This window comes from Phoxinus phoxinus, assembly GCF_949152265.1.
Source record: "Phoxinus phoxinus genome assembly, chromosome: 11".
In the NCBI taxonomy this organism is placed as follows: Eukaryota; Metazoa; Chordata; class Actinopteri; order Cypriniformes; family Leuciscidae; genus Phoxinus; species Phoxinus phoxinus.
The window spans coordinates 16,788,553-16,815,059 of NC_136886.1; the positions used below are offsets into that span (position 1 = coordinate 16,788,553).

General features: G+C 37.9%; 2 protein-coding genes across 10 annotated transcripts in view; one reads left to right on the forward strand and one right to left on the reverse strand.

The window, feature by feature from the left end:
- Positions 1-21,056, reverse strand: part of cUnh1orf146 (chromosome Un C1orf146 homolog) — an 82,132-nt gene extending 61,076 nt beyond the window's left edge. For 2 of the 7 annotated variants that reach the window (XR_013799459.1, XR_013799460.1), the window contains exons 1-5: positions 20,196-20,394; positions 19,901-19,994; positions 9,558-9,729; positions 9,242-9,320; positions 7,695-7,795 (exon numbers count right to left, since the gene is read on the reverse strand). Coding sequence is in view for 5 of the 7 variants with exons in the window: in XM_079627454.1 (XP_079483580.1) it covers positions 8,894-9,016; positions 9,242-9,320; positions 9,558-9,729; positions 19,901-19,994; positions 20,196-20,255 (528 nt within the window). In the remaining 2 variants the exon portion in view is untranslated. The other 5 variants (XM_079627454.1, XM_079627453.1, XM_079627455.1 and 2 more) reach the window with 5 other exon arrangements.
- On the forward strand, positions 1,987-10,226 carry glmnb (glomulin, FKBP associated protein b). 3 transcript variants are annotated; one of them, XM_079627449.1, is made up of 19 exons: positions 1,987-2,253; positions 2,561-2,680; positions 3,336-3,446; positions 3,975-4,083; positions 4,204-4,441; positions 5,371-5,473; positions 5,566-5,741; positions 6,055-6,108; positions 6,210-6,240; positions 6,359-6,448; positions 6,678-6,719; positions 6,814-6,887; positions 7,028-7,112; positions 7,229-7,338; positions 7,906-7,963; positions 8,066-8,201; positions 8,301-8,392; positions 8,484-8,608; positions 9,603-10,226. In XM_079627449.1, exons 1-18 carry the CDS (start codon positions 1,996-1,998, stop codon positions 8,568-8,570), a joined length of 1,974 nt encoding a protein of 657 aa, XP_079483575.1. In that variant the 5' UTR covers positions 1,987-1,995; the 3' UTR covers positions 8,571-8,608; positions 9,603-10,226. The 3 variants fall into 3 exon arrangements, with proteins under 3 accessions (XP_079483575.1, XP_079483576.1, XP_079483574.1); XM_079627450.1 differs by having other exon boundaries at positions 8,484-8,574; positions 9,603-10,225; XM_079627448.1 differs by lacking the exon at positions 9,603-10,226 and having other exon boundaries at positions 8,484-8,619.
- Positions 21,057-26,507: the final 5,451 nt, after the last annotated feature.

Here is a 26,507-nt window from a genome sequence, read left to right on the forward strand (position 1 = left end):
GCAAGGGCTTAGCCATTACTTAGTTTCCATGAATCACAATATTTATTGTTTAGTTTTTTTTTAAATCTTCCTGCAGTTACCAAATCATGGGGAATGGAAAATCTGAGCCATGTCCATATAAAGTGTACTGTTGCAAATCAAACGCACAAGTCCATCTGTAGACAAGAGAGTGAAAGCTAAGGCACAGACTCTAGGGAGTGACCCCTAAACAGCACAGTTTTTCTTGACATGCTTGCTGGGGTTTAGGGAGGGATTTTGGCAGACAGCTTCAGCTCCAGACACGGCCTCTAGGGGCCTTTGGGGCCACTCTATTGCCAAGAAATAGGCAAGAGAGTGGCAGAGTAAACATGATAAAGAACAGCAAGTGCAAAAAAAGCACAGGTGTCTCACAGTATGTGTCTGTGATGGAAGGTGCATTAAACTCAAATACACTTTGAGAGATATGTTGTTTATATAATTTTATAATCTTTAATGTTAGTTTTCCTTATGCAAAAGCTTAAAAGAAAAACTATTAAAGATAACATAATGCCTTACTTCTCTTTGCTCAGAAGTCTAAGCCTGAAAAGCTGATGTGTCCATCAGATAGTCAGGTTACACTTTTGTTGTCCTGTTGCTGTTCCCTATTAAAAATACATGGATATATGATAGTAGTGACCTGGGACAGGCCCATAACACACATACACTCAAAGAAATGCTGCATAAAAGAGGCTTCAAGGGAATTTAGTGCATCTTATGCAAAAATATTCACAATTTTAACTCAAAAGTGTCACCAGACACAGTATACAAATGTCATCATACTTCTGTCAAGGCAGCAGTGTACAGAACACACCTTTCTGACTAAATGCTTAACCAAAAATGTTAGTTAACTATCAAATGTTTCTTCTTAAAAATATTTTATAAAAATGTGCTTCATGTGGTATCACATAAATAAATCAAACATTATTTCATATCTGAAATAACTTACACCAACAAATGTGTTAAGGGCCAGAACAGGAATAAATTGCTCCTAAAGATATTGATTGCTTGTTATCACTTTACAGTGTATTCTGAAGCGATATTGTGGCTTGTTTGTTAATCAAAATTACAAATGTATGACTGATTCGTCAGTATAATATATGCTTCTTTGACGTTTTAATTTTTTTTTACTTCATCCCATGCTATATTAATATTTAATTAAATAATTGCTTTCAAATTCCCTTTGCAACACCTTGTGAACATACAATGAGTGCAAAAGGATATGGGCTGACCACGCAAAAACAACAAACCTGTTTGTCTGTCAACATACAGTGAGAGACCTTTTTTTTTGCGCTCGACTTTCATTACACACAGTCTGTTCGCTGACAAAACACTAAATCAGCAGTCTTCAATTAGCCACGGGCAAATCTGAAGCTAACAGGCAACCAGCCTGTCCTTTCCTGTTATATTTACATTGTGCCTTTTGTTAAAGCCTTTCACCACACTGTAATAGACAGAGCAAACTTCGCAGCTGCTGCTTAAATCCTATTGCTCAAACCTGGTTTGTCTCCGTACACCTGAAATCAGGGTCTACAATACTTGTCCATGCAGGAAGTCAAAGACATGGCTCATATCAGGTTACATGTCCGTTGGAGCAATGCTGGACTTATTAGGGATTTAGCTAAGGGATAGTACACACATGCTCGCCAAAGATTAACTAAGCAATTTCTGATGCGCTTTCATTATTTTCATGGCATGACTTGTTTAAATAACGCCAGGGCTCATTTGAGAGCAGTCTACTAAGGTTATTATGAGCCAGCGTGGTCTTCTGTATAATCCTGTGTATGAGAGCGAAATGTTTAATCAGTTATACTTAGAGCCTATAAAAGTCAATTGAACAAACAGAATTTGTTTGAGTAAATATGAATTGATTGTAAATTATAATGAGAAATCTCATGACTGTTTTCCAGGGCCTTCGAGAGAGTTCTGTCTATCTATTTTAGATAGCTTCTTAATCCTATTAGCAGACACTCAGCTGCAATGCTTACTAAGAGGTTTACAAGGGTCCCCTGTCAGATTGCCTCTTGCTCGATTCTTTTCAAACATTCTGACCTCCATTGTAAACCTAGCTATCCTATTCTTTTGTGCTGCATTTTTATTGCAGATGCCATTCAGACCTTGAGCAGAAAAGCCTCGGTTATAATCCTGACCTTGAAGAGTCACTCGTATGGACTAATTTTGAAAAGACCAGCTCTGAAAATGGCAGTGAATCAACTAGAGGATGTAGTTCAAAGATGGGTGAGGAAACAGAAAATTAAGTGTCATATTATTTTGTCGCATTTTTTATTTGTTATAAACGGTTTGCGTTTGTATGTATATGATATGAAGCATAAATGTAATATGTGTCAATCAGTATGCATTGTGATAATGACTGTAAAGAGCATAACCAAAAGGGAACATGCAAGAGTGAATATGCTCTGAATGGTACATTGTTAGTTATTATTCATTTTAATTCCATAAACATGACTTCAAAGATTTACAGTGTGATTGTTCTGTTTTTTTTTTTTTTCAAAGATTTGACAATGACTCCTTTCCATGTTTTCAGAGAACAACTGAAGACTTTAAACCAGAGGACCATGAGCTCTTTCTGAATGCTGGTCGTACCTGCATCGCCCAAGGTGGCATCGGTCAACTACTGGACTTCATAAAAGAGGAAGACAATCAGGTAAATCTGGAAGCATTGGCATAATTTTAGATCTTGGTATTCGAAAGCATTTCTCACACATTTTATGATTTAAAGCTTTTTGTATCAACTCAGTTTCTATAACACACTACTGCAAACAAGAAGGTATCCTTAATTTAAAGAGACAGACAGGTGCCACAACATGTTACACAGATACTGTATATCGAGGGCTCATTTTTATGACATCAATCCACTGGGATTGGGAGAATTAGATGGGCTGTATCTGTACTAAATCGCCACTTTGTCCTTCTGCCAAACTGACAGGCCCCATGACCCTTGGGTGTGGGAATGCAGTTTAGCGGAGAACCAGTCAGATTTCTTGCTTCACTGGAAGCCCTCTCAGGAGCAGCACTCCATTAAGTGCTGTTGATTTACCAATTTCTTGCACTGCTCCACTTTTCCATACACGTACATACTAAATAACACGCCATAGCAGTTTTAAAGCAGAGCTTAAAAGCACCAAATATACACCATATTTTCAAATGACTGATTTTAAAATAATAACAGCCAGTATCCATCAAATGCTAAATCCAATACATGTTTGTAGGTATACATATGCAAATACACGCAAAATGTTTCAAAAATACAAAAAGGTTTCATTTAAAGTATGAATGTAAAAGGATAAATGTCTTTCTAGCACATAGTAAGGTCTATGGGCAGTGGCCTACTGCCTGCACTGGTGAATGAAGTGCTGAGAAAGGACCGGATTCCTGCCCACTGTCAAGCTATCCTCAATCAACTTGTACAGGTAAGATTGTGCTTACTCAAATATGTGACCCTGGATCACAAAACCAGTCACAAGTAGCATGGGTTTATTTGTGGCAATAGCCAACAATACATTGTATAGGTCAAAATTATTTTTCTTTTATGCCAAAAATCATTATTTTTGGCAAAATTATTTTTCTTTTATGCCAAAAATCATTAGGATATTAAGTAAAGATCATGTTCCATGATATTTTGTAAATTCCTACCATAAATATGAGTGAATGCAGCACGATCGCAAACATAAATAGACAACTTTAAAGGCGATTTTCAAAAAAAAAAAAAAAAAAAAAAAAAAGGCGATTTTCTCCATTTTTTTTTTGCACCCTCTGATTCCAGATTTTAAAATAGTTGTATCTCGCCTAACAAACAATCATCAATGGAAAGCTTATTTATTCAGTTTTCATATGATGTATACATTTACTCAATGTTTTGTAGTCCAGGGTCACATATCGTTCTTAAATACTATGAATAATAAGATGATGACAATACATAAGCATAACTTTCATTGCAGATCTGCAATGTGAAAGAACTCCTCGATATTTTACTTCACCAAGTGGAGAACACTGATCCAAATGCCATCTCAGACTCCATAATTGTTCTCATGCCTCTTATTCAGTCAGGTAACTGAATTAAACCAGTATAAAAAGCATGTTTTTAACTTAAAATAAAAGCCAAAAACAAACACGGCTCCCTCTACTGCAACTGTCAAGAATGAACACATCTGTTTGTTCCCTTTCCAGTGCTGCTGAGAATGAGCGAGTCGAAGGCCCCTGGACTGGCTTTGGCCCTTGAATCTTTGCAGAAACAGATTTCAAAGCTGCCTGTACCTTACTCACACAAACAGGAACAGGAAGATGTGCATGGGCTCTGCCGATGCTGCACTGCAGTACTGACCTTTGTACAACCCTTTGTGCAGGAAGCCAAGAATCAAGACACAAACTCAGTGTCCACAAAACTAAGGGCTGCTCTTCTGAAGTTGTATGTTTTCAAACCTGTTTTTACTAATGCAATCACAATTTGTTCAATGGAAAATATGTACTGCTTAAATTAGCCATTCATCCAAATATGTCAAGTCAATTTATTTGTATTGTGCTTTTCACACGTTTCTGACAATGACAATATGACAATATATACCAATGATAGAAGTAATCCTCTCAATTTGAATCAACTATACTGTATTTATAGCTATATGCATATCAATGCTGCAGTGACGATACCCGTCTAAATGTTCAAAGGGATTTAAGCGATATAAATATTGGTTGGTATTGTTCTATTAATAGATTTTTTTATTAGTTGGTTTTGTTCTAAACAAGAGTAATCAGTAATCAAAAAGTACTGATGAAATGAAAATATGACCGTTGTCACAGGTTTTTCCTTTTCCTTTCAGGAAAAGTCTGAAAAATCTGAAAGCCCAGCATAAACCACATGAATTCCATGTTGATCCAAGCTGGTTTATGCTGGTTAGAGCTTGTGGACCAGTATAGTCATGCTGTTCCCGAGCAAAACTGAACTAGTGTAACTGGTCCACCAGAACTCCCGCACGCAAACTAGCAACCAGCATCCCATGCTGGTCCCAGCATGCAAAACAAACCTTATACTGGTGACCAGCAATGCTGGATTTTTCAGCAGGGAAGTCTGATGCCTAGGCACATGTCTGCACATTCAAAACTAATGGATTTAGATAATGTTCAGTGTTGCCCTAAATAAAAATTAACAATCATTTGTCTTAAATGAAAAATAGCCTGTAGTCCGAGTCTGATGTGAGTGAACATTTTCCAAATTTAATTAGCAGCCATTTAAGCAACAACGTGGATAAACATGTAACCCTTTATAGATTATAAGTATGCAATCTTAACCAATATTTGACCTAATTTTTCCCAATTTTCTTTCTTTCTCTAATGGCTCAGTTGCATGAAGAGTCTAAGCGAACCTCTCCTCCAAGTTCAGCTGGACAGAGAGGCAAACATGACAGAAATGTCACCCCTGTGGAATTTTGCCACAGAAATAATGGTAATGATATCAGTCACATTCTTGTTACTATTAGGCATAGTAATTTTGGAAAAAGAATGACATTCTAAGTGCTTCTGTGCTTCTAAAACTAGGCAATCTTAGCAGAGATCCAAGAGTCTCTGCCAAAAATGCTGTTCTACGATCCTTTGAGGGGGAAAGAAGATGATATAGAGGAAGGTGATTGCCATCCAAATGAATCAAGAGCTTGCATGGCTTACTTGCTGTTTGTCCAGCTTATTGCCATAGAAGTGTTTCCTGCGGTTTTTAGGTAAGTTGCAGTTAGACCTCAAAACTTTAAATATGTGTTTTTCCCCTCTCGCCATGTGTTTACCAGACTCAAAGACAGTGTGAACTGTTGAGGCCACAAATCTCGTGGGATTTCAAAAGCAGTTTAAAATCCCCTACATTTGAGAATCTTGTTTTGTGCTCAGGCCTTCATATACACCAAAAGGGTTTAGAGCTTCGACCAGTGTTTTTTTTTATTTTTATGGTACACAATAACAGTGTCTTTATGAAAACGGTTTACATGACTGGTATACTTTTAAGCTTTTACGTAGGTTTAATTTGACATTTTATTTCAGCCCTGTTTTCGTCCTGCAGTGCAATATGGAATACATCAATCTTCTGTTGAGTAGGTGTGTAACACAATGCAATTTTTCATTTTATAAAAAAAAAAAAAAGCCAACAGTGTACCATGTTAGTCCAACTTCCCTTCCTGCTTTGTATCCCTATGCAGAAAGGATGAATCATGGATTTTGAAAGGACTGGTAAAGTGAACTTCCACCAAAAATTATTATAGTTAGTACAAGTGCCGAAAATTATGTACATACTTAAATGATCAGTACTGAGTAGTAACTTACAAGTGATGTCTTTTTGCATTTTAAGGACTTATATGTTAAAAGTTTGGAAAGAGTAACAGACTACAGTCTTCCAGCGGAGCTCTTAGAGCTGAGACCGTTTCATGAGGTTCCACAGGTATGCAACACTATGTATTGTTATGGAATAAACAAAACAAATACATTTTGAGTTGAAATGTACTATTGTGTTAAAAAAACACAATATATCGGTACCATATCAGTTTTTCTTTTCCCCAGAATGTTAATAATTGACGAATCCCTGGTGAAAACAAAAGTGTTTTTCAGCTATGTTTACTTTTTTAATGACATTGTTAACTTACAAGATAACTTTTGTTATTTGTTCACAGAACTTAATTAAAATTATGATTGACTGTCCTATCCAGCATTTGGTGAGTATAGATGAGACACAACTTGCATGTAAATCTGATCTATGTGAATTAAAGCCAGTTTTATGTTTGCTGTCATTTGAACTCTTTCATTAAGAGAGCAAGAAGTCTTGTGGTGTTCCAGCTCTTTATAGAGAAGCTTAATGGTGAAGCGAAGCACAAATTTTTCAGGTATGGTATCTAGATAGTTTGAATCTATGTTTAATTAAAAGTGCTATCAAAATTTGAATGGAATCTGTTGGTGTATGTAAATATAAAAAGTCAGAACATCGCTGGGTGTTAATTGCTTATTTCTTTGTGAATGCTCTAAGACGCCTCATGAAGACTAGCCATCATGCAGGGGTAGAAAGTATCATCATCAAAAACATAAGGAATCAAGTGGAACTGTGCAGAAAGGTAGTGTACAAAACAATCAAATATATTCATGAATCACATGCTTAATGTCCACTTGATACAATTGTTATCAACTAATCACTGATGTTAGAAATATTTATTTTCTTTTGTTATTCAAGTCAGCCTATAAAGATGGCTGGTTTGAGGGGACATGGCTCATCTCATTGCTCAGAGACACCATCACTCTCCCACAGGGCCATGAAACTGACTTGCTACATGGGATGGACAGGTGAACAAGACCTGTATTTTTACAAAGCTTTTACTAAAGGAAAACAATCGCCTGACAAGCCACTGAATGCACATAACTACATCTTGATGGATCTAATCAACTTTCATATCAACAAATCATTGACATGAATCGTAACCCAAGTGCAGACTCCACATATGGCAGCTGTCTCTATTTTAAATGTTAGATCTCCTACTAACTAAATACAATCCATCCCTAACCATAATTTATTAATGAGTGTATAGTCCAGGTTTACTGCCACGATCCCACAATGCAGAACAGATGGCGAGTAGTCCCATTTTTGAGGCAGATCCTGTGTCATTCCTAAAATGATACTAAAACCTGAGTGATTGACATACCTCGTCTGGATAATCTGTCCCTGATAAATTACTTAGGCCTTGCTTCATCCGGCTGATGGTCAGCTTTTACCATTATATGCTCCTCTTGTGCATAACTCTTTCTGTATAAAGTACGAGAAATATCTGAAGACAATTTTTGACTAAGAAATAAGAATTATTTGTGTGTGTTTTTTTCCCCATATTAATATTTTCTTCTTTATTGTTTTCAAAGGGTCATGGAGTCTCTGAATCTCCTGCGGTATTTATTGATAAAGGAAAGAGAAATTTCCGTAAGATTTTTACAACAGTTTGTCAAAACACCAATATACTATAGTATAACATTTTACTTATATTTTCATCATGTTCTGTTAATAAGACCCTGTTATTTTCAGACTGGAACATGGATAGACCTGTGCCACATTGCAGAAAGTTACACAAAATTATTACGAGTATGTCTAAGCATGTCAAAATCATACTACGGGAAGGAGTTAAAAAGACTTAGAGAGGATAAAAAGATCAAGGCTAAAGGTAATACATGCTTTGTGTTCTTTCTCAGTTAAATGTATATATTATGTAGTGATCACATTTTTTAATTTGACTTGTAGTAACATCTTTGTTTCCCCACAGAATTCAAGGAGGCCACTGGGAAGAGATCAGTTCAGAGCTTGATTGTGAAAAATGAGACACTTGGCAGCATGCCACGCGAGGCACAGGAAAAGGTTAGATTATCAGTAGGCCTACGACTTATCTGAATTCAGTTTAAAAATAGTGACGATAAGTCATACATAACACTAAATATATCATTTGCAGGTCTTGCAGTGTGCCCTGGTCACATATGACTTAATGGAAAGCCTTGTCGTTCGTATAGAGGAGATCATTGAGGAGAGTCAAAAATGAACAAGTGGGAACAACTACTGTGGTCTGAACTGAATAATGTATTTATTTATTTACATTCCCTGTACCATGCTACATTTTGCAATGCTAAAAAACAATGTGAGAGCTACAAAATTTATATTTTCAATACTGTATTCGTACTCTGAAGTCTTTTCCAGCTAATTTTATACTTTGTTTTTTAACAGTTTATGAACTATTTTGCTATTATGAAGGAAAAAAAGCTTTTGCAAGGATATGAACATAGTAGGAATGGAAATTAACAGTTTTTACACAACTTACTATGAAACAATACTGACATCTGCTGTTAAAAAGATGTATAGCAAACATTAAGAAGATAAATGGACATGTATCTCTTGAAGCATTCCCCAAACTGGGCTATGATCAACGATGTGAGCACAAGCCAAAGACATCTGTTCTCTCAAATTCTCCACATTGGGTTTACTTGTGGCCTGGAATAAAAAGGCCATTTAACCTTTTGCAGGCACCATGCTAATATACTTCTTATATATGGAAGATAAATGATTATGATTTTTGTTTTTGTATAAATGCTTTTATTGTATAACATGACCATTAAAAACCATAACTTAATTCACCTCTAGACAGCATTCATTTTGAAACAATAACATTACTAGAAAATTATAACAATAAAGGAAAATCAAACTATCACAAGTTACCTTAGCGATGATCAGCATTCCCTTCACTACATCAGCAGTACTATGCACGGGCATGACTCTGAGGTTACAGCCAAGGAATCTGTCCCAAAGATTAAAATATCAGAATTACACCATTTATCACATATTCTTTTTTTCTTCTTCCCCAAAATAAAACATGATTTTCTGCTGGCCAGAACTGAGCTCTTCCACAAAGTGTGTTCATTAGTCTGAATTAATCTCTAGATGCCATGTCTAGAATTCGGACAGTTTGGTCATGTATGTAATGTATGCTTTCAAAATAATGTTGTACATTTGTAGATTTTAATTGATCATGCACCTGTTCTGCACTGATGAGAATATGTCCCACTCTCTTTTTCCATAGACTGGGGCTTGAAGCAGAAGAAAACTGTTTCTGTGGACCTCCATAAACTTCTCAATTCTCTCAAAAAGTTCTGTGTTCTCAAGCTTAGCTGAAAACTCCTCCAGTGTGACCAACAAGAAAGCCGTACCTGTGCAACAGAAAAGTAAAGAGAAGGCAACTCTTCAGCATACACCTGGGATCTATTTTCACAGACTGCGTTTCAACAGTTATTAACTTCATTAATGCAGTTTTTAAATTTTGTATTTATGTATGTACATTTACAACATACATTTACATTATACGTAATATATCCTTGGCATCAAATTACAAAAAACACTAATCCGTGGCTTTTCTGAATGAATACACAATTATATTTTCGTACACCTCTGTTAGCCGACCGAATTAGATAGCCCATCGTCTACAATTTGCTGTGCTCTCTCTCTCTCTCTGATAGGGCATGAGCCTTTCTTTGCATATTGCTTGTTTACGTCTTGTCATTTTGTCTGTTTTTCTCTATATGTGGTAAGTCCCTTTGCCCAATGTCTGTTTGTTTGTTTTGTATTCATGTTTGATACCAAAAAAAAAAAAAAAAAGTTTTCATTGGTCATGCTACTCAGGATGTCACAATAAACTTCTTATACCACTACTAGGCCTACTTCTTAATTCAAACTCAAATAAAAGCGATGAAAAACATGTTATGCGAGATATATGACACACATACACTCAAAACTGATGAGCAAAAACATACACGTCATATCCCCTCATACGAACACTTTTTTCCTCTTTCTTACTCCCTCTCTTTCTTTATCACTTTATATGACTTAACTCATATATACGTACTAGGACCACAACTCGGATATACCTACTGACATACAGGGAATGTTTGATAACATTGATAACATGGAATAAGCGGTTTCCGTAACCAATCCAAAAGACTTAAAGTTAATAATCTAATAAAATTAAAGGCTGATATTTGCTTCTTACAAGAAACACATTTAACAGACACAGAATCACAGGATCTTAAATTCAAACAATTTGACAAAATATATGCTTCAACTTATAACAGGAAACAAAGAGGGGTTTCAATTTTAATAAATAAAGAAATTCAGTTTTCACTAAATCAATCTATTATGGACCCAGAAGGAAGATTCATCATCATTAATGCAACCATCAACCACACAACATTTACATTAGCAAACATTTATGGCCCCAATAATGATGATCCATCTTTCTTCCACAAACTCTTCTCTATGTTATCAAATTCAAACAATCTTATTATAGCAGGAGACTTCAATACTGTAATAAATCCCACAATTGATTTCAAGCATCTCTGGCAACTTAAGAAACTAGCACTCAACTGAAGACATAAAGCAATATATGGGGGACTATGGCCTTAGCGACAGTTGGAGAATGAGAAAACCGTCCTTAAGGCAATATTCATATTTTTCAACAGTTCACCAATGTTCATCAAGAATCGACCTATTTATTATCAGTAACTCACTAAATGCTAAGATATCAGATAACATAATTCATCCAATTAACCAGTCTCTCGGGAAATTTGTTCTCACATATTATCATACAGTTGCGTGTGCTGTATGATAATATGTGAGAACAAATTTCCCGTTAAGGTACAATAAATTATCTATCTATCTATCTATCTCTCAGTCTATAAACACCCAAACATATGCCAAAACTTCTACAAGATGGCGACTCAACACCTCACTGTTAGAAGACCTCAACTTTACAACCCTTATAAGGCGAGAGTGGGCATTCTTTCTGGAGATGAATGACTCTCCGGATACCTCAACTTCAATGTTGTGGGAAACTGGGAAGGCTGTAATTAGAGGATAAATCATTTCATACTCTTCATATAGGAAAAAACAGCAACAACAATTGGAAAATACACTAGAACTCAAAATCAAACAATTAACAAATGAAATATCCCGCCAACCCAGTGAACCAAAACAAAAGGAATTAAAGGAACTTAAAACACAACTTGACGATATGATACAGAAAAAAATACAATTTCAAATTCAGCAACTGAAATATAATGGTTTTCAATACAGTAATAAAGTAAACAGTAAGTATTTATCTAATTTACTTCAACACAGGAAAGAAAAATCAATCATCCCAGCCAACTTGGACACCACAGGAAACATTAATCAAAATTCACAGGACATAAACAATATATTTTGGAATTTCTACAGCAATCTCTATTCCCCCACTCACCAACCCACACAATCAGAAATCGACAATTTTTTAAACAGTCTGGTATTACCAAAATTAACTGTAGAACAAACCAACACCCTAGACGCACCTCTTAGTTTGAATGAATTTACCAAAGCCCTCGAAAAAATTCCTAGCAATAAATCTCCCGGACCAGATGGATTACCAGCCGAATTCTACAAACACTTCTGGGACATATTGTCACCACTATTTAATAGAGTAATTATAGAAATAAAAACTTCCTCCACCAAACCCACAAACATGAATACAGCAGCCATGACATTACTAAAACCCAACAAAGATCCATCTCAACCATCTAGTTACCGACCTCGATTATTTTTTAATACTGATTTGAAAATGATCACTAAAGCGCTTAGCCTAGAAATCTAGAAGCACCCTAGCAGCAGCAAAATGTATTTTGCAGCCAGGGCAGTCTAGCAACTCTCCATAGACCTTCTAGCTGCAAAAACATAAATTGGTTCAGGCCAATCAAGTCATGTATAGAGTAGGCGGGGGCGGGCTTAACATATGACGACAGAGTTGCGACGGCTGCCACTTGAAAACAAAGAATGGCAGCTGCGGATGGAGAACAGCGGTCTTTCGAATCGGCTTTGGCCGCGACTCTGGAGGACTTGGAGTTAAGCTTTTCTTTAAGAAAAGAGCAAAGAACGGCACTTAAGTCATTCTTAAAAAAGGAAGAAGTGTTCGGAGTTTTGCTGGACCGGATCTTTGCCGCTCTGACTACGTCACCTTCTTCGTTGCTCTGGTTGGTTGTAGCGCTATCCTATTGCGTGCAGAGGGATTTTGAGAGACAACCGTTTATCCCGCCCCTCGGATTAAGCCGCGTCTATGGAGAGTTGCCAGACTAAACATCTTGATGTAAGTCTGGCTTGCCAGGCTATAAAGCGCTAGCAACCATGAATAGAAACAGTCACTCCTACACTCATTCATCCAGATCAAACTGGATTCATAAAAAATAGACACGCCACAGATAATGTCCGCAGACTTTTCAACCTATTCAATATATCACAAGAAACACAACAGAAAACTCTTAATTCATTAACAACACAGTTTTATTGAAAAAAACAAACAAACAAAAAAACAGAATATCACTCTTAACACTACAAAATAAAAAAATCACATGGTGGGCTTGAGGCAGCAAACTTCCATCACTACTTCTTGGCAAATCAATTGCAGTACTTAGTTCAATGGATCAATATACACAAGCATAATTACCCTTGGCTAGAACTGGAACAAAACCAATGTACAAACATCGCAATTGCAGATCTCCCCTTTCTCTCACAAACAATCAAGAAATCCAAGTTTTGCCAACGCATTACTAACTATTTAACTCTGTCAGCCTGGTGGAAAACGAATCAAATTACAAAATCATCATTAGAATTAAATAAGTTTACCCCACTTTGACACAACCCAGTTTTTGCTTAAACCTTTTTACTTCTCCACATGGGCACAAAGGGGGATCACTCATCTTCATCACTTATTTGAGAACAACCATTTCATGTTATTTAACACACTCACACAGAAATATGGGGTTGGGAGAGAACATTTCCTTAAATATCAACAACTTAGACTTAAAATTAAAGAAAAAAACAGACATACCAACAACACATTACAACCTTCTCAGCTTAGAAGAACTTATGAAAATCAATAACCTAAAAAAATTAACCTCAACAGCACTCCCATCTACCAAGTGGGAATTTGACCTGGCTTTCTCTCCCACCCCTGATTTCTGGGAACAAATCAGTAAGAACACCTTTTCCATGACTGCTAACACAAACCTCCAGCTTATACTATATAACGTAATTCATAGAACTCACATCACCCAAAGTAAAATGTTCATAATGGGCCTAGTAAACACAAGCATCTGTTCACAATGCACTTTAGGTAGACGACTATTTACATGCCATGTGGCTCTGTCAACCAGTTTACTCTTTCTAGATTACGGTCACTAAGACACTGTCTACCATCCTGAGCCAAGGAGTCTCCTTGGTGACATCTCTGAAATCCACATCCCGCAAAAATTCAGGAATCCGTTGCTCATCTCTCTAGTTCTTGCTAAGAAAGTAGTCCTCCAAAATTGGAAATATAACATTAATCATTGGACTAATTTAATTTTAGAGTATATTTCTATGGAAAAACATAATGAAAACAGAGGAAAGAAAATGTCAGCCTTTGAAGACACCTGGTCTTCTTTTCTAACATTTCTAAATTTAACAAAAACCTAACTACAAACCAAGTAGGGGAGAGTCGGGACGATTGAAACGCCAGACGGATGAAAATACACTCACGTCATGTAGGCTACGTCAAATTTCGTCACCACGTATAACACGCAATGCCTACCAGACCCGCGAAAACATTTATTCTTTACGACATGCCATTCCATTCCATGGAAAGCTGTTTTTGAGTGCAGTACGTGAATTCTTTCGTGCGATACATTATATTTATTGTTTCATGTGCCATTGTAATGATAATACGGCAGGTGTATTAGTACTGTAACACACCCTTAAGTGTGCAATATCAGAGTTTTTTAGTTTAAGGGCAAAACAGGTTTAACTGGCAGGAGGGCCTCCTGCCAGTTAAACCTGGTCATAGGAAAACCGCTGTTAAGGCTATTCAACTAGTAAACACTCAATATGACTCCAGGGGGCTGTTCCATAAAAGATGCTAAGAAAAGCGGGGATTAAACTCCAAAACCCGACTTGAATAAACCTAACAAATAAGTTGGGGCTAAAGCGGTTTCATAAAAGGTAATTCAAGTTCACGCAATCCCACTAATTTGATCCAGGTTTATCTAGTCTAGATAACTGCGTGTGCACGCGTTTCTTAAGCAGCCCTGGAGGTCGATCATAGATCAAATCGATCCACCATCAAACTGCATATATTTTGTGCTGTTTTATGCGTTTGAGACATGGTGTTTGCAAAACTTACATTTCACAGGAATATTCTCCATCTGAAAATCTTAGAAAGTCGTGCAAATAGTTCAATTTTGCTGTAAACTTCACATTGAACGAGCGCTGCTGCGCGCATGCGCGCCAAATAGGAGCGCAATAATTCTGACTAATATACATTTTGCTTTGAAAATTAATAGGCTATGCGATATTTTATGATAATATCTTCTGATTATAATAATTTATCTTTAGGATGTTGGATCAGTTGCAGTGAACTTACAGTATATCTCATTACACTAATTTTATACTTATAATAAAACAATTAAACAGAAGTAGGCCTAATTCAGGGAATAATTTTTTTTAAAGAAACCAAATATAATAAAGATACAAAATATAGTTTTTGGGTTTAGGACCTAACCTACTTAAAAAAATGACTTATACTTATTTAATTAGAATGCTAGGAATTACAGCTTTTAAAGCAATCTTCTTTTTTTGGAGAAAGCAAGAAGGTTTGGTTAGATTTAGTTTATACAGTGCATTATGAAGAGGATAACATGAAATTAAGAGCAAAAGTATACATTTTGAAAAGATATGTGCAACTCTAAAATCAAAGAATATTCCATAAAATAAAGGAATACATTAGCCTATAACTAAATAACCTTCCCTCCCTTAATTCTAGTTATTTGTTATTTTATTTATTTAATTATTTAATATTTGATATTTAAATGATATTAATTTAATAACTTATTATGAATTATGTGTCATTATAAGAGTTTGATATAAATATGTGAATGTTTGATTTTTTCCATTTTTTTTCATATGTAAAAGTGTCTAACTATGTACTTAATGGTTGTTGTTCTAATTGTTTTTATGTGTTGGTGGGTATTATCACAAAAGAAAAAAGTAGAAGGAAAAATAAGATGTATTGGGGGGAAATATTATGTCTTTAAAGGAACTGTCCATTTGTATAATTGTGAAATGTATTTGAATTGAAAGACATAATAAAGTACATTTATTTATTTAATAAATTTTTTAAACTATCTAATAAAATCACAAAACATTGAGCCAGTAAGAAAAGAAAACCTGTAGGATATATATGTATATAGCCTATATATATTTATATATGTATATAAACCCCAACATATGTTTGTAGGTCTATATTGTCTAATTTATCATTGCCTTATTAGGGCCCAAGCCTTGAAAAGGCGAAGGCCCTATTGTTTTCCTTCGGATTATTCTTCATTATTATTATATTACTACCTTTTGGGCACTTTTGGGGGCCTTAACGTGCTCAAAAACTCTTGAAACTTTGCACAAATGTCAGAACCCGCGGCCATTAGAGCCGGACTGAAGCTGGTACCCGGGCGTGGCAGGGAGGCTCGACAGCGCCCCCTGGAACGCGGTCCGAAAACTTGGTCCATAAATCAAACACGCTTGCGTGTAATAATATGAAACTCGGTACACTTATAGATCTCATCGGTTCATATATCCTTCGTGCTCTGACTTTTTACCCCAGCCCAACAGGAAGTCGGCTATTTGGCGTAGTTTAAAAAACACATGCAATGGAATTTAAAGTACTCCTCCTAGACGATTCAACCAATCACCACGAAACTCGGTGTGCATGAAGTCAAGACATGGAGGATGATAAATTGCGAGGGGATTTTTGATATCTCGAACGGTTTGGCCGTGGCGAGGAAACGAATTTATGGCGAATATTGGAAACAGGAAGTGTGTTATAACATCCTCATACATTAATTGATCTTGATGAAACTTCAGCAGTGTGTTCGTTGTAAGAGGCCGATCACATGGATGTGACTATTGTGAGTCAAAGTTATAGCGCCACCAACTGGCAGCAGGAAGTGTGTCACTTTCAAAATGCTTTGAATTCACCCTCTTATTTTTACCCGATTTGCTTCAAACTTTATGTGTATAATGTAAACACACGGCAGATGTAGACCTGGGAAAGAATTATTGATATCTTAAATACTGTTGCCATGGCAACGCTTTAAACTTTTATATTCTTTTTGGGTGCATTTGAGGCTCTTAACATGCTTCAAATTGCATGAAACTCAACATGCATATCAGATTTATTAGGTACTAGGCATGTGTGAAGTTTCAGAAACGGGCGTGGTAAGGGGCTCAGTAGCGCCACCTTTAGTCAAAAATGGGGTATTAGTTTTACCTACAGTAACAAAAATCGGTATTTATATTTATCTCCCCGAGCCGGACAACTTTCTAATTGACAGTCATTAGCTCCGACCAACAGGAAGTCAGATATTTTGGTTTGAATGTGATTTGATGGGAATTTTGCCAGTCTCTCTCAGTGTCTGTGTGTGTGAGAGAGGAGGGGGGCTTTATTTTAACCCTTTCTCTGCTGTGTGGGACTTCTCGGGCACTTTTGGGGCCCTTAACGTGCTCGAAAACTCTTGAAACTTTGCACACAGGTCAGAACCTGCGGCCATCAGGGCCGGGCTGAAGCTGGTACCCGGGCGTGGCAGGGGGGCTCAACAGCGCCCCCTTTAACGGGGTCCGAAAACTTGGTCCCTATATCAAACTGAATATTGCATGAATTAGTATGAAACTCGGTACACATATAGATCTCATCGGGCCGAACAACTTTCGTGCTCTAAGTTTTACGCCAGCCCAACAGGAAGTCGGCTATTATGGGTTGTATGAAAACGCACGCCCCTGGAATTTTATATACTCCTCCAAGAAATTTAATTTGATCTTCACCAAACTCGGTCAGCATGAAGTCAAGACATTGAGAATGCTAAATTGCGGACGGATTTTTGATATCTCGAACGGTTTGGCCATGGCGAGGAAACAAATTTATGGCGAGAAAAGAGAAACACGATGTGTTATAACGTCTTCATACATTAACTGATCTTGATGAAACTTCAGTAGTGTGTTTTTTGTAAGAGGCCGATCACATGGATGTAACTAATGTGAGTCAAAGTTATAGCGCCACCAACTGGCAGCAGGAAGTGTGTTACTTTCAAGATGCTTTTGACTAAAGTGGGGGGGTTATTTTTACCTACAGTCACAAAACTCGGTATGTATATTGTGCTTATCGAGCCGGACAACTTTCTCATTTACAGTCATTAGCTCCGACCAACAGGAAGTCAGATATTTTGGTTTGAATGTGGTTTTGTCTCTCTCCGACAGAGTTCCCCCTGCCATTCTGTGTGTGTGTGTGTGTGTGTGTGTGTGTGTGTGTGTGTGTGTGTGTGTGTGTGTCTGTCTGTCTGTCTGTCTGACACTCCCCCCCCGTGTGTGTCTGTGTGGGGAGGGGAGGGAGGGCACACACACAGACAGCCCCCCTGTCTCTGTGTGTGTGGGGAGGGGGGCAGAAAGACTCTATAAAAAATAGGTATATTGTGGCATCTAGTGTTTTATACTATGTATACATGTGTTTTTTCTTTCAAACAAGTGTTTTAAAGTACAGTAATTTCAATGAATATATATACCACACTTCATATTAATTTTTGGTCTTGTGTACTTACAATGGCTGCTGATTTCATGTGTCCGTTACCGTTAAGTCCATGAGACTGTAGGGTGTCTAATTTTTCATTTTAGGTTTCAGAAGGGTGCTCACGCATACTTTGTGGTTGATATGTGCCCTCGATGCGCACTTTTGCAGAACCCACACTGATGCAAGCTCTAAAGCAGACTTCTTCTCGACAGTCAAAGCGGAGTTACGTTATTGCCCGTCGTGCACAGGAACCCTAAAGGCACCGGGGTGGCGGTTTATATATATATATATATATATATATATATATATATATATATATATATATATATATATATAAATATAGCTGCAAGCAGCGATGGAGGGCCCAAGCCGGTGGCACCGCCACCTCGGTGCCTTTAGTGTAACTAAAGGCACCGGGGTGGCGGTGCCACCGGCTTGGGCCCGTAATCGCTGCTTGCAGCTATATTTATTTATATATATATATATTTTAAGTTGATTTTCTTTACTGTATATTTATTTTTGGACTTATAGTGGTTAATAAAGTCAAATAATGGTATGAGAGATTGTCAGTAATTGTGTTCCTATTGGTCAGTGTTAGAGGATCTGTGCAACAACTGAGGCTTAGCCTGACAGTTAGCCTGCCCTGGACCAGGCTAGTTTCCCAGCATAAGTTGCCAGGGTAACTGAGTTTGAACTATTTTAAGTTTGCTTTATGAAACAGAATCAACCGAAAATAAGTCTGACTAACCAAAATAAGTCTGGCTTGTATTCTAATCTTGTTTTATGGAACAGCCCCCAGGAAGAAATGTAAGAAAATGAATTCTAAACGGATGTCTGTATTCGTCAAAAAAGCCTATTAGAAAGATTACACAAAATGCGCATAGGCTTATCGCCTATGTTTATTGGGTGATAGAACAAAAATGGTTAAAATTAACCTTTAAAATTAAATAAATTACAAAATATGTTTGTAACAATATACATAAGTTTATGAACAATACCTTGTCAGGTATTGTTCATAAAAACAAGCATTAGATGAATAGTTGCCATTTAAACTGTTATGTTTCCGTCCCACCCCTGTGTTGCAACCGTCCTGCCTGAATGAACGTTCAAAGTCAATCTTAGAAAATGACGTTTATCTGAAAAGTGTTTCAACTGTCCCAGCTCTCCCCTACATTACCAGACATACACCTCTCTTCTACGCTTTGTAATACCACACTCCTCCTATCTCTTTTATGTTATTTATATCGTTTTTTTTGTTGTTGTTTTTTTGCCCCTGCAGCTACCCCTTTACACATTTTTTTCACATTTTATTTTACAACATGAAATAAATACATCAGTAATACCTCTGAGGTTTTTTTGATGATTTGATTTTGTCCTGAAAAAGGCTAACAAGTGGCTAAATGGGACTATAGCTAGCATTCGTCCTACGTTTAGCTATTCACTTCTGCCAATTGAATTTAGGGTTCAAAATATATCAAAGTTGTGTTCTTTTGTGAAGATTATTTATGATGAAAATGTTTGTTGCCAGGCTGATTGCTCTAACGTGTAACGTTACATTGTGATGGACAGGCAGACCAGCAGTTCTGAACTAGCGGAAGCTTCTGCACATTGAGCTGCACATAACGTACAAGTTTTCGTTCGTTACTGCAATGAAAAAACATAACACATCAAGTAGGATATCATTTTAAAGTTAAAGTTGAACTACTTTTTACCTGACAAGGGGAAAACAAAAGAAGAGGACAGAATGTTGTCCGAGCGGCGAATCCTGTGCTGCTGCGCTAAAAGAATCTGTGAGGGTTCATCACACTGCGAAGACAATACAAAATAAAAGCAGATACGCGCATAAATAAGTGTGATTCAGTCGGTCAATGCGTTAGATTAGTAACGTTAACAATCAAAAACAGAACAAAATATTTTACTTAAAGTTATGACAACTACAACCTATATAAACGTTAACAAGCTGTAACGTTATAGCCAGCCAACGTAACGTACACACGGAAAACCAACCTGAGGTGAGGTGCTGATTATAACGGTTGTTTTCCAAGAAGCGTTTGTATCGTTTGCCATTTCCAGTTTGTTGGCTTGATATCCAGTTAACTTACGGTGCTAACAGTTTTCCTCAACAAAGGTTTTAACCAGTCCGTTAACTGACGCCAATGTTAGAGCGAGCGCAGGAGGCAAACTGTGACAGGCTACAAAGAAATGCTGAATGTTAATTCAAAATATAATTAATAGGAAAGACCCAACAAAAACTAATATATATTATACAACACTTTGTATACACAATTTTTTGGTGTGTATGTAACGTTAGTAGGTATAGGCTAGGATAAAAACAAAATAAAACACTATAATTAAGCTGCTATGGACGCGGATTAGTCTCAATTATAATTCCCTCAAAAAACGTGATTCACACACGCAGTCAAAAAATCACATGCGTGAATTTTTTCTTCTTCACAAAAAGCAATTCATATGCGCAAAAAATATATATATTTATATATTCATAAAATACATTTCACAAATGCAAAACACAATTCGTAGTTACAACTGTGCACAAAAACCTTTGAATAAAATGTAAGAGTTTATCCATGAATGTGCAAATGTGAATCGCCTTGGATTTGTGTGTGTGCCAATCAGATTTAAGCTTATCAATCGACCAATCAGTATCACGTGAGGGCGGGCCTACCTGCATGTTACGTCATCAGCTTTCGGCCACAGTTCATGGCTGAGCAGACTGCAGAGGTTGATCGGTTCATTTCTGTGTTTACTGAAGTTAAAGAAGTTCGACATCATATGTGATGCCTTGACTTAATAGTCCAACATTGCTTGGAGATTGAACCCAGGACCTCATACATGCAAAGCATTCGCTCTACTGAGCTACATCCCCTCATTGTGATAAGTAGCCACTCCCTCTGTCACTCAGCCACTCCCTCTGTTCGCTGATTGGAACGGTAAAAATTTGGAGAAAACACAAGAATACACCACAAACCCAGACATAGTCAAGGGGGTAATCCATCCGCCGGATACTGAAGCTTCCCCGGGCGCCGCCATTGGCTAGCGGACCCCCACCTGCTGTTAGCATTCCCATTCATTTTGGCGTCACTTTGACACCGAATAACTTTACATCTGAGGCGTTTAAAGACTCCATTTGTCCATTGTTTATTTCTAAAGAAACACAAAAATGTATAAAAGGCTCCATTACCTTGTATCTTACGTTATGGCCCCAAAGAAGCAGTTTTTGTAAAAATAGGCTAACGATTGCGTCATAACCGCGCGACTCTGTCGCACAAGTTGAGAAATTACCGTATGGACATGCAGAGAAGCTCGCAAGCAACCGGGGGACGTGGAGGCATAAAGTCAAGAGAGAAGCCCACAGAGAGTGATAAAGTTGCTCCCACTGCTAGCTCATGGACAGCTAATACTCACGCTCTCCATCTCTGCGAGATTCGGAAGGGAATGATTCAGATTTCTCTTGGCTCAGCTACTAGAAGACCTACAGGTTGCTCACGTCACATCTACGTCGTCAAGCTCAGTTTGAACCTGCGCAGTTCGCCCAGCCATCAGGAAGTGAGTGCTTCTAATTCGCCTTTGGCTAAGCCACGCCCTAGAATGTAGATTGACCAATCACAGCACAGCCAAGAACGAGCTCCCACAGAGGTTCCGACACTTTTTCACAGCGCTCCATTGACTTCAACACAGGCGTCTCATATTTTTGGTCTCGGCAGGCTATTAGGTCGTCGTTTTATTAAAAATATGGTTAAACGTTGTGCCTGGGGCATTTGTAACACAGATACGCGTTTCCCAGAGAGGTTGGAGGGGGGTGTCCGTTTTTTCCCCTTCCCAAAACCGTTTAAATACTGTTAAATACTGACAAGTGTCGTCTTTGGATTAAACTGTGTGGACGTCCTCACGGTCAGCGAAACCCCTCAAGATCAACAACACACTTTTGCTCTAAGATACATTTAGCTTTTAACCTTACTGTGAAGTTATACTAGTTAGACAGTTTTATGCTGGTTTAGGTCATAATTTCGGTTCTCTACCCTAATTGTTGATACGCTAGCACACGCTGCTAATAAATACAACTTTATACTCGCGTAGTCAGTTGGCTTACCCAGCTTTGCACGAACAGTGTTTCTCCTGATATTGTTAGTCCCAGCCTCCGTCTCGATTAGGATATGCGGTGGTCCATTTTTTGACTGTGACCGTTATGCTTTTGCCTCTATTTGGATGCCTTGTTGTTGCTTGCGTTTCACCTGTATGTCTTGAATATAGCCTTCGAACGCATACTGCAGCCCCTTTTGCCTACTTCTATCGGACACTTTATTTGCTGCTTTATAAAAGTTTGATAAAATTTCAGCAGGAAAAGCTGTCACAGCGTAAGCCATGTTGATACCAAACCAGAGCCCAGATGAAGCTGTCGGAGGTAGCAACAGTAACTAAGGGGGGCGGGGCTTAGCCAAAGGTGAATTGACTTCACTTTTCTCTGTTGAAACCTATGGGGTCGCTGTGTCCAGTTTATGTCTATGGACGTAGTACTGTAGGAAAATGAAAACTGAGCGGAAGTACATAGGAGGGCGGAGCCAGGCTAACCTACATCAGAGAATGTCTAATAAGGGGAGAAGTTTCACTCTCGCTACACTTCCGGCTTCTGAACTGGTTGCAGTTCCACTCTGATTCCATATGAGGGCACTCACAGGACGAGTGCAGAATGAATGGAGGTCTATGGAGCTATACCCCTCAAAATCCACTTTTCTCAGGATATAATTTTTTGTCTAGTAATTTGAATGTTGTATTCGAAAGGAGATGCAAAGAAATTACACATTGCTGGATGTTAGATTTTTTTAGAGTCACTTATTTGCTTTAAAAAGTCTTTTAAAATGTCAATGACGTCATACACATCGTACGACCAGAGATACTGCTTTACAGCAATCATTCAGTCACTTTGGTGCTTTCGGGCTCTGCACTTTCTTTTCTCTCGAGGCATCGACAACACAGCTGACAGCGGTAAATACACGTGCTAGAAGAGTTATTGCTAGAAGACATTCTGGTCCCGCTTCGGATGCCACAATGCCATCAATCGGTAGGGCTATCTCTGGTCGTAATCAGTCCTTCACTGACCAATCAGCATTCATTAGCAGAATGCTAGCGTGTTATGGGCAACAACAACTCAACCTGTAAGAAATGAAAGGACATAAGTACTCGTTCATTCAACTTTCGACTTATAACCCATGTTGAACTTGCAAAACCTACAATCAAATCTGAGATTTCTCAACGGCAATCGGGTGAAAGAGACAAATTTAGCCGTCCAGCTCCATAGACTCCCGTTCATTTTGCACTTGGGGCCGATCGCTCCCAGTGGAACTCTGGTGGAACTACAACCAAAATTCGGTACAATACGACTTAATAGGGAGTGGGCAGGCTCTCCGTAGACCAGCTCTGCCTACATGCACTAGCGGCGCCAGGATTATGATTGTAGGTGGGCCTCCAGAAAACTGCCAAAAAAAAGGGATACCTTTCACTGAGGACAGCGACTCAGTAGATTTATAAATTTCTGATTTTTTCATTGTCCATCTACAGAAGCCAATAATAAATCAAAATAAGATTATTTGTATTTTTTTACAAACTTTTATTTCGTCATGTTTTTATAGCCTATACATCAATAGCGCAACCACATCGGTGTGCTCAGATGTGTGCGCTGCAGTTACTAGGAAATACATATGCGCGCGGACATGGATTTCTGTCGCACGGGTCAGCTTCTGTTTTCCCCTGATGAGCAGACTTTTTTCCTCTTGTGTGGATAGATACATGTGCCTTTTACATGTATCAACATTTGAATACATGCACATAAGTTTCAAAGGAAAAGTGTCACTTATCAACTAAATAACTTAAATCAACTTCTTTATAATGTTCTTTAATAACTTTTACATTTCTTCTTACCTTTGTTAGGGGAAATATGATGTTACTAATTTATGAAAATGTTTTACTTAATTCCCTTTATTTACTCTTGTCTTCATTTAACCAAGAAAAGATCCAAGTGCAGTTTATTTATAACACAATCCAAAGGTATGGTCCACTAAGCAGGCAGAAGGCCAGAGCACAGTAAATCATTCCAAACAATCCAGAGAGCAAGACAGGAACGGGAAAACCAGGGTAGACGGGTTTCTTGTATAGCCTACAAACAATACTGGATGCGCGCGCATTCAAGAGGCAAAACCGCTAACAGGTGTTATGCCGAGTTCAGCATTTTTGTTGTGTTTATGTACTGGTCAGGAGGTGGTGCTGGGGTCCATATCCATGTCTTATAAAAGGTGTAGAGTAAGAATGAGAGGGGACACACCTGCTAGCAATCAATGTAATGCCTGTCCACGTTGGCTTGCTTGTGGAAGCTGAATAAAACACTAAGAATGGAGAATGACCTTGTCCTCATGCTTACCAGGATTTAACTATAACAAATTGGCGACGAGGATTTTGCTTTTCTTCATGAAAGATGTCTGCTGTTGCTTCATTTCCTACACCATTCTTGCCATGTCCTGGTGAGCCATCCATACCTTTCGACGTCTGGCTAAAGATGTTTGAGAACTACTTACTTGTTGTAAATGTATCAGGGGATGACTGGCCAGTTGCAAGAAAGAGAGCTTTGTTTCTTCATTGCCTTGGAACAGAAGGCCAGAGACTGTTTTATACTTTTCCAAATCAAGGAGAGACAATGGAGGATGCTATTGAAACTTTGAAACTGCACTTTATTCCTCGACGTAATGTTGTTGCTGAACGTCATGCATTCAGGAAACGAATTCAAGCATCAGGGGAAACAATCCTGCAGTATGTTGCTTCTCTACGGGACCTTGCAGCCACATGTGAGTTTGCTATTAATAATGATGAAATGTTGCGAGATCAATTAGTGGAGAATGTAAACAGCCATGGTATTGAGAACGGTTGCTGTTGGAGATTGATTTGACTCTTAACAAGGCTATTACTATTACTACACAAATGGAGGCTGCTGCTGAACAAGCTAAGATGATTTCAAATCAGACTTCAGTACCTGTTCAACCAATACAAACAACGGGTGTGCCTGCTGGTGATCGGTACAAAAGAAAGTCCTCAAAGTTTTCTGCTACTTCCTCGACTCGTGCATGTTATCGTTGTGGATCTATGTGGACCTGCAGTTTCTGTGAAGTGCAATAATTGTCAAAAGTTTGGACATTTTTCAAGAGTATGTCGTTCAACGCAAACACGTTCTGTACGTGAGATTGAACTGCCTGAGCTTCAGATTCTTTACATGCATGATTCAGTATCTAAGATAGTGTATTGCTACTGTCACAGGTTAACCTGGTGACTTTATAAACTTGGACTTACATACATCCATTTCACTGATACTGTGCATTGCCGGCAATATCAACATCTGTGTACACATCAGGAAGGTGTTATGGAGTTTTTGTTTTGTTCAGTCTAAGGTTTGTTACTGCTGTGTTTTGTTATAGTTCAACTCTTTATAGTTTTTCTTAAAGTTTGTCATTATTTGTCTATAATAACAGAATGCCAGAAAACACAATAATTCATATGATAATTACCTTTATTTTTCCACATATTTCCCACAAACCTTATTGCAGTTAAACTTCCCGGTTCACACTCTGTACAACCAAACCCATAATCCAGGTTAAACTGTCTTTTAAAGCAACCGCCACATCACTTCCTGTGGAAGATGCCATTTTGGTGTGATGTCAGAGGGGGGGATTTAGAAACCGTTGTTTTTGTCAATTAATTTGTTGTTAAACTCTTTCTCTGTTAATGGTTGTTGTTTTAGCTGTTTGGAAGGTTTAAGTGTTGTGTTGGGTGTTTAGATTATTTAATTTGACTGTTACAAATGTTTTAGTTTGTACCTGTAGTTGGTATGCCCTATAGGTGGGGCTTCAGCCTATAAATAGGCTTGCTGTCTGAAAGGATACCAGTTCTGATTGTGGACTCAGAGGAAGCTCATACTGTGCAGTGTTGCGATCTTGGGCCAATTGGTTTAGCCAAAATTAGCACATTGTTGCTGTTTTCTTTTCTTTTTTGTACAGTTTTTATTTATTTTTGTCTTCTCATGCACTGTAAATATTTTAGCACCTTACAATAAACCACCATTTTTGGATTTTGCATCGACCTTTTTGTACAGCACGTCATTTCCCTTTTCCACTCCAACTGGTTGGCCTTCCTACATATGGTGTCAGAAGTGGGATCCTTCCACCAGTGAGTGACGTGCCTGCATAAGGTAATGCCCGGCTGACATGGCACCCAAAACGAGGGGTCAGCCTGTAGAGGGCTCAGATGCAGTAATGGACCAAG

What these genes read in the sequence shown, in the direction of transcription:
- glmnb (XM_079627449.1), top strand. Translation starts at nt 1,996, where the DNA reads ATGCTTACTAAGAGGTTTACAAGGGTCCCCTGTCAGATTGCCTCTTGC. An exon ending in ATCAATCTTCTGTTGAGTAG is followed by an intron (nt 6,109 to 6,209) that starts GTGTGTAACACA and finishes ATCCCTATGCAG; the next exon opens with AAAGGATGAATCATGGATTT. An exon ending in AAGTGGAACTGTGCAGAAAG is followed by an intron (nt 7,113 to 7,228) that starts GTAGTGTACAAA and finishes TTGTTATTCAAG; the next exon opens with TCAGCCTATAAAGATGGCTG.